The sequence below is a fragment of the Nomascus leucogenys genome, chromosome 7b, assembly GCF_006542625.1.
Source record: "Nomascus leucogenys isolate Asia chromosome 7b, Asia_NLE_v1, whole genome shotgun sequence".
NCBI classification, from domain to species: Eukaryota; Metazoa; Chordata; class Mammalia; order Primates; family Hylobatidae; genus Nomascus; species Nomascus leucogenys.
In genome coordinates, this window is record NC_044387.1 from 70,993,782 (window position 1) to 71,009,634 (window position 15,853).

The 15,853-nt window shown below is 34.4% G+C and overlaps 1 protein-coding gene across 4 annotated transcripts in view; it reads right to left on the bottom strand.

The window, feature by feature from the left end:
* LRBA (LPS responsive beige-like anchor protein) overlaps positions 1 to 15,853 on the bottom strand; it is a 765,281-nt gene that overhangs the window by 82,924 nt on the left and 666,504 nt on the right. For all 4 annotated transcript variants that reach the window (XM_030816230.1, XM_030816232.1, XM_030816231.1 and 1 more), the window contains one exon: positions 6,409 to 6,576. In XM_030816230.1, coding sequence (XP_030672090.1) covers positions 6,409 to 6,576 — 168 coding nt within the window. The remainder of the gene's footprint in view (positions 1 to 6,408; positions 6,577 to 15,853) is intronic.

Below are 15,853 nucleotides of genomic sequence, written 5' to 3' on the forward strand. Positions count from 1 at the left end.
TATCTACTCAGTCCAGCCCAGGTTCACGTTTCATCTTTTCTACAACATCCCTTTAACAGTTTCATCAGCCACCCTTGCACTTTCAATCCTTTTTCATACATTTCACCATACTTCCATGGCAAACCCCACCTGTGTCTATCTTTCTGTCTCTCTCTCTCTCCACAAACACACAGGCGTGCACACACAATCCCTCTCTGTTCAACTTTTTTCTACACCTATTCTCCTGATGTTGAAAACACAGAAAAACAATATTAAAAGGAAATTATAATTATTGAGCAGCACCCATTAAGCATAAATACTATCTCATCCTTAGCACAAACCCTCATAAAGAGAATCTTGTTGCCTTTCCACCTCATTCATACACATTTACTTACACAAGTCCCCATGCTACCCGTCTACTCTCCAATCTGCGAAGAGGCCCTATTGTTCCCTCCTGTTCAGTGCTTATCTCTATCTATGCTCTGGGTTTTGTTCTTCTCCACTTTCACACAGAGCTTGATAGTGAATTACACACTTTCTCTCCTGCATGTCTGACATGCTTCCCTCCTTTTGGATCTTTCCCATTAATACAGAAACATAGTCCAATATTTACTCATTAAAAAAAAATTATCCTTTAGAGTAACTGCTGGTGCATATAAAGATTTCTTTTTGTAGTGACAAAAATGCTCTTAAATTGTGGTGATGCTTGTACAACTCTGTGAATATACTAAAAACTATCATACACTTTAAATGGGTGAATTGTAACATATGTGAACTACATCTCAATAAAGCTTAAATTATTTTCTTTATTTACTGTGTTTACTTCAACATCTCCCACTCATAACACAATCCTCTACCTTCTAAGCTACTTCTCTAAGATCACCAATGACCTCTTAGAAAAATCCAGTCAGTACTTTTTAGTTCTTATCTGTTCAATCTTCTTTCAGATTCTAAAGAAACATATTAGTGACATGGGGTTATGTCACCAACCTTCAGTGGTTCCCTACTGCCTTATGATGCAGTTAAAAGTATTATTTTTTAAAGATAGGGTCTTACTCTGTTGCCCAGGCTGGAGTGCAATGGCAGGATCATAGCTCAATGCAGCCTCCAAATCCTGGGCTCAAGCAATCCTCTCATCTCAGCCAGGACTATATGTGCCACCATGCCCAGATACGTTTTTCATCTTTTTGTAGAGATGAAGTCTTGCTATGTTGCCCAGGCTGGTCTTGAACTCCCAGCCTGAAGCCATTCTCTTGCCTTGGCCTCCAAAAGTGCTAGAATTATAGGTGTGAGCCACCATGCCCTGCTGAAAATTATTTTTTATGGTATTAAAGACTGTTTAAGATCTGGCTCCTGTGTCTCTCTCTCTCTCATCTGCTCACCTTCAGTTCATTCCACATATACCATATTCTCTAGCCATCTCTTTTATCTATGTGCAGGAAGGGTATGCAGTTGCCTCCATGTAGGTAACTTCTGCTCATGACTCTACCCAATGATCTTATTCATCCTTCAATATGCAACTCCAGCCTCTCATTCTCTGGAAAACATGCCTGGATTCTGTCAGTTTGGGCTTAGTAGCTATCCTATGCTTATGCATACATACTTACATATATTTATCTCTGTACTGAATTTATCAGATTGTATTATAATTGTTTACTTACACTTATTTTCCCATTAGATAATGAACTCTAGCTGAGGGAGGGCAGGGACTTTGCCTTTCAACCCTTTAACCTTATTACATGACTCGGGTTTAGTAAAAGGTTGTTGAAAAAATGAATAGATTAATGACCTATTCATGTTTTCTGCTTTCTTGCCTCACTTAACAATGAACTCAGCATGCGTCCACTAGGAAATGGTCTCTAATAACTTCTCTAGTGTTAACATTTTATGATTCTTTCTATGATCTAATCAGTAGTTCATATTCCTTTTATAGTTGTGTTTTCTAACCCAGGGATTTAACTGTGAGCAACATAAGGGAAAGAACTAACACTTGCTGAGTACTTATGACGGGACAGGCACCATGCCAGGCAGTTTACATGCATTATATGTCATCTCATCCTCTGTAGAGTGGGCATTATCGTATGACTTCTATATATAGGAAACAGAGTCTGAGGAACACAACTAGTAGGCATCAGGGCCATGACTCAAATTCATATTTATTTATTTGTTTGTTTCTTTGTTCATTCTATTATATCAAACTGCATTGTACCATAGGATTTAGCACTGGCAAATGGTATGAAAAGGCTATAATAAAGGACTATTCCCCCCAACCTTTTTTTTTGAGACAGGGTCTCACTCTGTTGCTCAGGCTGGAATGCCATGGTACAATCATGGCTCACTGCAGCCTTGACCTCCTGGGCTCAAGCAATCCTCCCACCTCACACCGCACCCAACAGCTGGAATTATAGGTGTACACCACCACACCCAAATAATTTTTAAATTTTTTTGTGGAGATGGGGCCTCACTTTGTTGCCCAGGCTGCTCCTGAACCCCTGGACTCAAGTGATCCTCCTGCCATGGCCTTCCAAAATGCTGGGATTACACGTGTGAGCCACTGCGCCTGGCCCCATTTATTTTAATGATATTCAGAAAGCTTTGTAAATTAAATGTGTGTATTTATTTTAATAGTGCTAAATAACAAAGCGATATATTCTCATTTCAAGAATATCAAATACCTACCATACTTAGAATATCATAGGCCATGTTTAATAAATGCCAAATCTAACATAGAATATATATATTATATATATATGTCTATATAATGTATAATATAAAAGCAAATCAGGGTGTGATGAGTGGGAGACTATCAGTTAAGGCTTAATTTTCTCATAATTAACTACTTAGGATTGTGGTGAAGAAAAGGAAGTCAAACTTAAAGCAACAGTTTTAATGGTCTTTAGCAAAAGTTGATTATAAAAAAAATATTAAAAACTTATTTGTGGCTGGGCGCAGTGGCTCATGCCTGTAATCCCAGCACTTTGGGGGGCCAAGGTGGGCAGATCATGAGGTCAGGAGTTTGAGACCAGCCTGGCTAATATGGTAAAACCCGTCTCTACTAAAAATACAAAAATTAGCCAGGCATGGTGGTGCATGCCTGTAATCCCAGCTACCCAGGAGGCTGAGGCAGGAAAATCATTTGAATCCGGGAGGCGGAGGTGGCAGTGAGCCGAGATTACGCCATTGCACTCCAGCCTGGCAACAAAGTGAGACTCCGTCTCAAAAAAAAAAAAAAATTATTTGTTATGATGGTTCTTCAAAAAGTTAAACATGGAATTATCACATAATCCAGAAATTCCATTTCTGGGTATATATCCAAAAGAATTGAAAGCAGGGATTTGAACAGATGGTGTACACCCATACTCTTGGCCACATTGTTCATAATAGCCAAAAGATGGAAACAACGCAAAATGCCCATTGATATATAAATGGATAAACAAAATGTGGTATAGATATACAATGGAATATTACTCAGCCTAAAGAGAAAAGAAATTGTGATACATTCTACAGCATGGACAAATCTTGAAGATATTACGCTAAGTAAAATTAGCTAGACATAAAAAGACAAATGTTGCAGCATTCCACTTCTATGAGGTATTCGGGGTAGTCAAATTTATAGAGATAAAAAGTAGCACTGTAATTGTACAGGGACTGGGGGAGGAAGGAATGAGGAGTTATTGTTTAATGCTTACAGAGTTTCAGTTTGGGAAGATGAAACATTTCTAGAGATGGATGGTGGTGATGGCTGTACAAGAATGTCAATGTTCTTGATGCCACTGAACTGTAAACTCAAAAATGGTAAAAATGGCCAGGGGCGGTGGCTCAGGTCTGTAATCCCAGCACTTTGGGAGGCCGAGGGAGGCGGATCACTTGAGTTCAGGAGTTCGAGACCAACCTGGGCAACATGGTGAGACCCCATCTCTACTAAAAATACAAAAATTAGCCAGGCGTGGTGGCAGGCACCTGTAATTCCAGCTACTCAGGAGGCTGAGGCAGGAGAATCACTTGAACCCAGGAGGCGGAGGTTGCAATGAGCTGAGCTTGTGCAACTGCATTCCAGCCTGGGTGAAAGAGCAAGACTCTGTCTCGAAAAAAAAAAAAAAAAAAGGTAAAAATGTTCAATTTTATGTTATATATATTTATCACAATAATTTTATTTGAAATTATAATGTGTTAGTTTAGGTGAAAGAAAAATATAATTGAGCTTACACCTATATTCAAATATATATCTAATGTCTACATGGAGTATTCCCACTTTGAAATATCCTACCAAGTCAATTTAACATTTATTTTCCAATTGTCTGATCACATGCGCTGAACTAGGAGTAAGAAAAGATGGTCAAAGACAAACATAAGTCTTCTAGCTCTCTACTGTACAATGCTGTAGCCTCTAGTCATCTGTGCCTATTTAAATTTATATTAATTAAAATTAAACATTTAGTTCCTTAGTCACACTAGCCACATTTCAATGTACAATAACTACATACAGTTCATGGTTTATTAGACAGTGCAGATAGAGAACATTTCCAGCACTGCAGAAAATTCTAGACAGTGTTCTTCTAGATTAATTCACAGTAAACTTGCTTAAACAATCATTGGTGTGTGCGTGGGGACAGTGGTCAATCCAGAATAAAAATAAAAAGCCAAGCACATAGAATGACTCATAGAGGAAATAACTAGCTGATTGAATGTACTACTTTTTAACTAGCCATGACAAACAGATATATGCCAAGTGACATTTTTATCATGAAAACATTGCATAACCTTTAATGAAAAGTAGAGCTACTTATGTCATCTTGGACATACCAAGAGACATGTCTTTTAAGTAATAGGATCTTGCATTGAGAGAAACAGTGTTAAGCATAATTTCACAGCAACTCTACAGAACATTACAGAATTTCAAAATCAGAAATATGGAGATTGCATATAGTGACACAAAAAATATATACTGGCATAGTAAGTACAACCAATTTATGCTGGTACAAAAAACAATATGCTGGTATATTAAATACAACCAATCTCTTTTTTAAGAGATTATAAAATCAATTCTACAGTGTGAATTCAGTTATATATCAGCTATGTAGAGATATGGATAATTACTACAGGACAACAGGAGAAAACAAAAATAGCTGGTATATTTGTTGAAGAATTACGGGCATTTAACAGAATAAAGTATTACTGTTCAAATATTGCTAAAACGAACAAAAAAAAAGAAAGTAAATAGGCCTATGCTATTTTATCCCAACAATAAAATTATGCAGTGTTTTGTAACACTACCTGTATGTTGCTCTCACCTCAATACCTTTATGGAATCCTATGTATATTCTGTGTCATACAGTCAATTGATGTTCTGATCAAATAAAATACCCCCAGAAGGAGTATTTTCAAAAAACTGAACAACTGGAAGAGTCTTTAAGAGTTTATGTGACCCAATTCTCTGCCACTACGGTTTTTAAAACTGAAACGTAGCAATTTAAAACTTGGGCAATTTAATGCAAGTGTACATCTAGTACACAGTGCTTTTGTGTGCATACTAACTTATCTAGAACATAAGCCAGGTGATAATATGCCCATTCATTTAAATATGTACTTATATACCTTCCGCATGATCAGGTCTTAGTAGAACTATAAAAGAATGCATCAAGTGCTAGGGAAAAATGACAAATCTCACACATTACAAATAATGTTCCCTTCAAAATGATACATAACTTTCCCCATGAATCAAAGCTCCTGGTTTCCTAAATGCAGTTGTGTTCTAAAATTGTACAGATTAAGGTTGTATCATTCAATTCTATAATTTTTCATATGAAGTATATTGGAATTAGAAGGATGCATAATTAGATTAGAAATACTAAAAAAAGTAAGGTCTTCTACAGACTTTTTGGTGAGTGCTGCATTTGCCAAAACCATGTTTTAAGTGTTTTACTTGAGAAAATAAATGACAAGAATAAAACAAGTTCAATAACATCTAACAACAATTTGATCACATAGGAAAGATTTGGACTTCAATCCCCCCATTAACTTCTACGTGGTTATAGATGTTCTTAGGTATTACATATAAATATGTGTTTTATCACATTTCAATAAATTTATGCTCATAATCATATCTCTTTAATGAATTATTACTATTTTCCTACAAAAATCATGTAAGTAACCTCCAAAGTTATATAAAATTATAAATAAGATTATTGATACCTTAACAGGTTCAAATAGAAAAAGCCATCATCTTATATTGGGTCAAACATTTTGTTGGAAGGAACCTCTGGGTTCAAGTTCTTGCTAGGTCACTGATAGATTATTCTGCTTAAGGCACTTTACATCTAGTTTCACTTTCTTCATCAGTAAAATCAAAGGATGGGGGAGGTGTTCTCTAGCTCCTTCTAGTTTAAATATACCTGACTGTAAGTTGCTTTCTCAATTCAGATAACTTACCTCTCTCAATACAGGATCAGTTATTGAATTCAGATTGACAGCTCCTTCATAGGTCAAGTAATAGAACACATTGAGGGCTCGGACAGCTTCTGGTCCTTGCTGTTTATAACCAAAAATGAGATCAATCCATTGGTGAAGCTGGCAGGAAACAAATTCACTCTCCAGGGCCTGAAAAAAGGTATACGTTGTATTACTATGCTGAATTCCTTTTTAAAAATATAGAGAGACATTTAGAGCAAGCAGTAAAGTTTAACACTAACTTTACTGTGAACAAAGATTTTTAAAAAACAAAACTTGTGGCCGGGCGCAGTGGCTCACGCCTGTAATCCCAGCACTCTGGGAGGCCGAGGCGGGCAGACCATGAAGTCAGGAGTTTGAGACCAGTTTGGCCAACATGGCGAAACCCGGTCTCTACTAAAAATACAAAAATTAGCTGGGTGTGGTGGCCTGTGCCTGTAATCCCAGCTATTCAGGAGGCTGAGGCAGGAGAATCGCTTGAACCTGGGAGGCAGAGATTGCAGTGAGCCGAGATGACGCCACTTCACTCCAGCCTGGAAAAGAGCGAAACTCCGTCTTAAAAAAAAAAAAAAAAAAAGAAAGAAACTTATCTGATGTCCTAGTTTCTACCAGAATCTGTCCTCCTTTGTTTATTATTAGAGGCTTTCCAGCACTTGGCATAATTAATTATAATAAATGTGTAAGTTTCAGTATTCTTCTACCATACTGACAGCACTGAGGACCAGGACTGGGCCTATCTTGGTCACATTTGTAACTCAGAGCCTGACAGGTACTCGATTTATGCTTCAAAGAAAGGAGGCCATACAAGGCAAAGACTACTTTGGGAAACTAATGTGAAAATGTTAAAAATTTACCATCTGCTTGAAATATTTATTATTTTTCTAGAATTAAAATATTTTGTAGTCTATTTCAACATGTGTAACCAAATTATTTAGTTATGTTGATAGAGTTCTTATGCTAACAAATTAGATCTTGTGGGAGATACTTATAATTACTGAATTTTTATTCTAGGTATTAATATCAAACCTGACCAAATGTTTGATGCTATTAACATAATACTGTCCAATAAATAATGAATGAACACAATCAAGTATTTGGTTGAGATGCTAGGCACAAGATCCATTTCTTATCCATCATTATATTCCCAGTTACAAGCATTGTGTCTAAAACATAATAGATGCCAATAATGTTTGGTGAATTTAATAACGTTATAAATACTAAAGAATTTTAAAAACTAAAGAGATTTTTTAGGAAAGTATCCATCTTTATATTATTTAATATTGTTCAAAATCATTCCAACATCAAAGTTTAGCATTATGGATTAGTTTAACAATAAATAATTATATCAAAATCAAAGAGTTTTCAAACATAAACTCTGAAGCTTAATTAAAAGTATACAGTAGGCCGGGCACGGTGGCTCATGCCTGTAATCCCAGCACTTTGGGAGGCTGAGGTGGGCGGATGACGAGGTCAGGAGATCAAACCATCCTGGCTAACACAGTGAAACCCTGTCTCTACTAAAAATACAAAAAATTAGCTGGGCGTGGTGGCAGGCGCCTGTAGTCCCAGCTAGCCGGGAGGCTGAGGCAGGAGAATGGCATGAACCCAGGAGGTGGAGCTTGCAGTGAGCCGAGATCGCGCCACTGCACTCCAGCCTGGGTGACAGAGTGAGACTCCGTCTCAAAAAAAAAAAAAAAAAACTATACAGTAATCCCCCCTCATCCACAGGGGTATGTTCCAAGACCCCCAGTAGATGCCTGAATCTGTGAATAGTACCAAACCCTATACCTACACGTACTATGTTTTTTCCTATACATAAATACCTATGATAAAGTTTAATTTATAAATTAGGCACAGTAAGAGATAAACAGCAACAACAAAATTGAACAATAATGATATACTGTAAAAAATATACCGTAATAAATGTTATGTAAATGTGGTCTCTGTCTCTACCTCAAAGTATCTGATTGTACTGTACTCACACATTTTCAGACCTTGGTTAAACACAGGTAACTGGAATTCTGGAAAGCAAAGCTGTGGATAAGGAGGAGACTGCTGTACCAACTTATATCTGGTAATGTATCTCATTGAAATTGATTCTTATTTTTAGAGTAGTAAGTCTATGATTATGATGTATTTTCAGTATGGCTTGCTGCTATGTTATAAGAGATCTGTTGGTTTTAAAACAAAACTGACCAACTTGTATAGCAAGTAACCAATGAGATATAAACCATCTTGTGACAAAAGACATTCCTATTCCTTTACATGTGGACACTTGTATAAAGATATGCTTTATTAAAATAAGTGCCTATGAAATGTTTATAGCTAAATACAAAAAAATTTCCTTTAATATTTAACATAGCTTTGTGATATATCACAAATATAAAATTGAAAATATAATTTTGTAAACAAAACTCTACACAACTCTCACATCCCAAAGTATACCTTAAATGAAATATGCCTTAAAAATATTTAGCTAGCTTCAACTGAGAAAGTTACTGCTTTAGACATCTCTTCTAAAATGCTTTACATTTACAAATTTATTAAACAGATATGAGAGCACATAACTGCTTCATATTTTACTTTAAATAAGAAGAGAGAAGCTTGTGATAACTTTAAGTAAATGCCTATTTTAAGTACATAAATTTGAAAAAAATCTAGGAACTACTAATGCAAGTTACACACAGAAATGATACGTTGGTTTCATTAACTTAGACCTTGGGTAGGGATGGGGGTATGGGGTAGGCACATTTACAATGACACATAAAAACAGCAATTGTCTTAATTTGTGTGCAGTGCACTCTACACAAAAGCCCTAAATATGTTCAAATTAGAGCAAGCTGCTTGATTGTCACTGCAGTCTCATGTCACATTAATGCATGACAAACATTAAACCATACACTTAAATGGCAATTTATATCATTTAAATGTTTACTGCCAGACTAGCTCATCACTCATTTAAATGTGACTTTCTGACAGCTAATTTCAGTTAATTTTCTCCAATTCACTTAATTAGAACTTTCAATCAGGGAAGGACCTATACATATCTTCGCGCTTACATCGTTTTTGGTGGCTGTTCGAAATCTGAGTTCATAAACTGCTGAAAAGCTCTACTATAATAGATTAGCATATAATATCTCTGAGTTTACAAAAAATATGACTCTGTGAAGCAAACTCACAGTATATACTCTTAGAAAGAATCTATACTTATTTACGTAAATAGTACTCTCACCAGTAGTTTAAATAAAAAACGTGTAGTTCATATACACACTATTGAAACAATAAAAAAATCCTGCATCCAAGCTAATTAAAAATTAATGATTTCAAAATTGTTTAATAAGATAAAACAGTCAGGAGTCTCCTGAGTGTCCATGGTGTTGTGATTTGAGACCATAAAATTCTAGAAGGCTCAGCAAATGACAAAGTACAAATGAATTTTCTCAATATTAAAGCTCTAAAAACTAGGGCAATTTTATTTTATGTGTCACCAAACAAAGAACTGTTGAATTTTCCTTACGGTTGACTACTTCTTTATGCACACTCAAAATGGTAGAGTTGGTTAGATTTCGATGCTTAAAGCTTTAAATCTTGATACTGCATCAGAATTTTAAGCAAAAATGCTGAAAGGAAGGCTACTGTGTGCTCATATCATGCTGCAAACACACATGCAGAGATCACCACAATGCCATGGTTCAGACCTCACCTTACATTGTCATAGGTCAGTCCTTAAAGAGTTGACCAGTAATTCACGGAACTATTGGCAAAATCACTTCCAGAAGTTGATAAACACGTTACCTTCATGAATAAACTTTGAATAATTTCTCAAACACTCAACTAAAAATTCCATTAGTCAGCTTCAAGCATGTCTTGCAATATACCAAAGCTTTAAAAAGGGACCTTAAAGAACAATGTGGTAAGTATAAGAGAATTCCAAGAAGTTTCAAAGTCATTTCAGTACAAAGTCAGTTCAGAACTTTAACATCCTTTTGCTATCAGTGAATGACAACTGCCTAACCAAAAGTAGGTAATGCACTTAAGACTTGAGGGGAGAGAGAAGGACAGGCAGGAAGAAATTAAGGGAAAAAATACAAACAGAATATAACTCAAAATGGAATACCCTGAGGTTGCCTTTTATAACTCCCATTTTTAAGATTTAAAAACATAAATCATAAAACCTGTATTAAAATAGCTTTTTTATATATTAAGATTTAAAAAAAATCTTCATATATAGAAAATTCTCATTTAGATCTACATTTTTAGTTACAAAAAAATGAAAAATGCCAGTGGAATGCTGAGCATTTGAAATTTTTCAAAGCCTTCAAAACCGACAGTCCTCATTAAGCCTAGAGTTAAATACGGTTTGCAGCTAAGGGATAGTAACATTCTTCCCATGCTGCTCTCAAACCTAACCAATCAATTGTTAGTACTCCCCTAGCAGGCTGCATGCATCATTTACATCCAATGTGTACTCTGAGTAAAATTTGTAAAAAAGAAAATCCACTAAAATGTCCAACACAATACAATAATATTCAACTCATCTGAGTTATTATAAAATAAATCAGTGACTAATGTCCAATTGTTAAGGATCAGATAAGACTATGAAAAGACTATCATATGAAGCCTCACACGAATTGTCAATCCAATCCAGGGGGACTGATATTAGTGTTGACAAACTGTCTTGGGGCTGATATCTGTTTTTTTAAATGAGATCTATTAGCAGAGTAAAAGACTTCAGATATGCTAAAAAGTACAGTACACAGATGTCAAATACACTTATTACTAACTTTCATTTGTTTGTTCTGCATACAGAATATCAACAAATTAAAGCTTTAGTATTATAAAGATAATAGTAAATTATTCATAAATAGGAGGTTTGTATAACCCTGTGTCAGAAATAATTACGACATGTGTGTGTGCATATATATATATATATGTGTGTGTGTCTGTGTGCATGTTTAGCAAATCTCACTGAAAGAACACAATCTATGCTTTCCTGAAACTAACTCACTTAAGAAATAGATTATTTCTTTATAAAAAGTGTTATATAAAATTATTCTTATTTTCTATAGCAGAGTCAAAAAACATGGTAACATATAGAAATAGCTTTTTCCAAGAAACTCTAAGCTATTTGAGAATAAAAATTCTAAACTAAAAGGCATTAACTATGTATTTAATCTACACATGCATTAGTGATACACTAGCAATTTCCTTTTGTTTTCAAAAAACCAAATTTTTGCCAATGTAAAAATCATGTAAAAATCAAGAAAACCAATTTCAATCAACAAAGGAAATTATTAGATAATTGTTTACCTCAAGACCAAGAAACCTTATTTGTTTATTATTTATGTTTCTCATACTTGTCATTCCCAGCTTAATGCTAATATTTACTTATTCTTTGGCTAAACATTCTCATACCACTCCATTAAAAAACGAAACTAAATAAAAACTAGCGATATCTATGAGATAAATGATTTTTATAAAAAGTTAAATAAAAAGATCAAATATTCTTTATACACTTTTTATAACCAGACAGAATAGGCCTAGGCAGCCCAGATATATATTTTTGCACACCTGTACCACTACTTCCACTCCCAGGCTTCTAGAAAGCCCAAGGTACAAAGGTTCTGAGATACAAAATGCCATAGCTATAAGTTTCAAATGAGAAAATGAAAATCACTGATTAACCCTCCTGACTTGAAATACATTTACTTATAAGACGTATTTAATCGTATTTATAATGAATGAAACATCCATTTTGTAAAATTTTAATTGTACTTATAATTAAGAGTCTTAATTCATTTGAACATAGATAACAATACGTTTTAAAGGAACTGACATTTAGATTGGCAAGGCGGTAATATACAAAGTTATAAACTTGGAATTTTAAGTATTTTTCATTTTAAATCCATGTAATACGGCCTTCTTCCTATACAAACACATACACACACAGAGATTTAAAATGAACTGGTCTGTTATGTTTGCATGTGCTGGATTTCAAACACTAGTGGTAATGTTTCCTTAACATTGATATATGACCTTTGTAATTTACATTGAAGAAAGCTGTTTTTTTCAGCCTAATTAGAACTGTTTCAAATTTTCCTGCTAAATATATGATATAAAGTCCTTTCAACTTTTTTATTCTAGAGTTTCTTTCCATGTCAACTTTGTTCCAATCAAAATATGCTTTGAATTAAATGATTTTGATTGAATATGTGGATCACATTTCACTTCTAAGATGTAAAGTCCAAAAAGGAAAAGTTTAGCCTGTTCAAACAAAGCAAGAGCAGCCACTTTGTGGAAAGCTATTCACATTTAAGAAGACTGACAAATTGTTTGTGTGCACCATTAGGTCTAGTTTCTGCAATAGTTGCCAGATTTCCTGTCCCCCTAATAAGATGCATTAACTCCTTAAATGCTGGCTCTAAATTTGCAGTGAATCTGAGTGACTTCAGCAAATTTCAATTTTATCTACAGGTAAATTTCCTTACTTGAAATAAATCTAAAGAAAATAAAAGAAAATTTGCTGTTAACTATGTTGTATCAAAATTTTCTAACAAAGGTCACAGAAAATTAACATTTTTTCATACTGGATGGATATAAATTCAGAATACAAATATGTTTTCTAAATGTGACTTGCCAGAAGTGACAAATTCACATCAATCCTCATTTAAAAAAAATGCATCAATTTCACTAATTTAAAGATTACATCTTCAGGTAAAACACAATGGAAATATTTAATAATATGAGCATCAATTTCCTCCACACTGATTATATACAAATCACAATGCTTCAGCTATTTACCTTAATATACATATATATATATATATAATGTGAAACAAGCTTTATACTATTTATAAAGAAAAGTTTAATTTTGAGAGCTTAAAAATATGTGTGAAATTGTGACATAAAGATCAGTAAGTCATGAAGCCCAAGAAGGTAAAAATGGAGGATCAAAGATTTAGGGAAAAAACTGTGGGATGCTAAGAGTACAAATTGTATCAGACAGTTTTAAAAAATGAAATTTAGTCAACAGCATACTGAAGTTCAGCCTGAAAAGCAGATAGAGAAATCACTAAAAGGGATTCTGTACTTCTAAACTGCCCTTGAACTGTTGGGCAGAAGAGATATTTTGAGCCAGCAGTACACAGTTCATTTCTACATTTATATCATTACTAAAGAAAAGCGTGAGTTAGTATCGTATCTTGATATAACCATCAAGCACTCGTGCATCTTTTGGCAGGAGAATCATTCTGTCTACGATTGTTATTGTGTAGTTTTAAATGGACTAGTCAACCAGCTGTTATATATTTTATACACTGAAGGCCATGTTTCCTTTGAAATTCATAGTTTTAATCTCAACTGAAGTCTGTATTGCTGTGTGCCAAGATCAAAAGGATTAGACAAACTTGTACAATTACCTTCCTTTTCAGAGAGATGATTTTTTAAAAATGTTTAAAATACTCCTATATACTGACATTTTATCCAACTATTTTCTTTAGAACTACAGAACATTAAAACATTTAATTAACATTTCAACCTTAGGTCACTTTTCATCTAAAATCTAGGAATTCACAACATACAGATATGCTAAACTAATTATAGTATCACACACATAGGGATATTGAGCTTTTTTTTTTTTTAAAAAAAACCTCCAGTTTAGTAAAAATGGATGGGAAAAAATTTACCTATTTCTTTTATGTGTTTGCATTTTGCAAGCCTTTGTTCAGAAAATAATTCATAGTGCTTACAGTGATATATATGCAGCAAGATACATTTAACAAAAGAGAAGCGAGGCAATGCAAAATTTAAAGAGATATCACATAAAAACTATGCCATGAAATTCCAAATACTTGTTTTAACAAATCTATATATGGTGAGCCATGTATTTGCTGCTAAGCTTTCTAGCAGGCAACATAAAGAAAGAAACACGAACAATTACAGGACACAAAAATGACCATAATGTAAAAACAAACCAGATGGCCTGGAAAAACACATTATTTCTATTCCTGAGATAAGAAATTCCTCCCTTGGCAATATGATGGAATCCAGGTATGTAAATCTCAGAGGGACTGAGTTAATCCTGAGATAGATTTAAAGTATAGACAAATGGGGAGACCACATATTCTTCAGATAATCTTGCACAAACATTATTTCTCTTAGGGAGGCTTTGAATGGTAGGTTCTAGATTGTACTTCATGACAAGTACCTGGAATGCAGCCATTTTATTTTGTTAGTTAAATGCAGAGCTAATATGCTTCAATAATAGGTAAACTGAGTCCCGGGACTAATAACCTCTTAAGAATGTGAAAAGTATAAGGAGAAGGACACAGCCTGTATGAAAGGCAGGCTCACCATTACTTGGAAGGTAGACTAGCCTACCTTAAAACAGGCTCAAAGGTAAACTTTCTCACATAGATAAATATGCATCAAAAACTTCCAAATTCCAAACATGATGCTCTAATATTTATAGACATTAAAATGTTTAAAACAAGTATACCAGATGTTCAACTCTTTAAAAAATTAGTAAAGTATCCCTAGAAACTTAATGTTGAAGACTTTAAATTGCTGTTATGTTTTCTAAGATAAACTAGTTATAAATATAGATATAAGTAATTAAAATATTAATCTAAAGTGGTCAATTATCCACCTAGGTATAGAAAAATGAATAGGTTTCCTCTTCAGCAGCCATCACAAAATGTATTAATTTACTGTATGAACTCCTGTAGGTTTTATATTATATAGTCAGTTACAAAAGGAAGGAAAACAGAATTTGCTTATCCATATAGATCTGATAAATACTAGCAGTCTCTTGCCTTTGAAGACGGCCAGACCAGAATCTCTACTTATTGCCAGATGTAGTTTAATCCCATGAGGACTCCAGACAAAAACAAGGAGCTGTCTGCATGGCACCAATGATTCCCTGGACTGACTGCCATAAACTTATACTGGCAAATCAAAATCCTTGGCAAAGTAGAACATTTATTATGTCATTACTCCTAAGAATATCCAATAAAGAAAAATTTGAATAAAAAAAAGCAAAAGTTGCTGAATATAAAGCATTAAGTTCAGTCAGAGAATCAGATTACATCTGCATTTGCTTTGTGTATGCGATTGCATACTTGTATATTATATAGGACTAAAAGTATTATACATTCTGCAACTTTCTATTAATGTTAGCATCCCTCTCATCTATTCATTCAATAAATATTTATTGAGTGGTTACTATTGGTCTTGTGCTAGACTCTGGGGATACTGAAATGAGACATCCCTTTGGAAGAAGGAAAGGGGAGCAAAAGGTCAGCTCTAAGACTACTACCATAGTCCAAGTGAGAGGTAGTGAGAGCCTTAGTCAAGAAAGTAGCATCTGGAGTGAAGAGGGGACAGAGTTCAGAAAGATTTAAGATACAAGTTATTACTTACAGCAAAA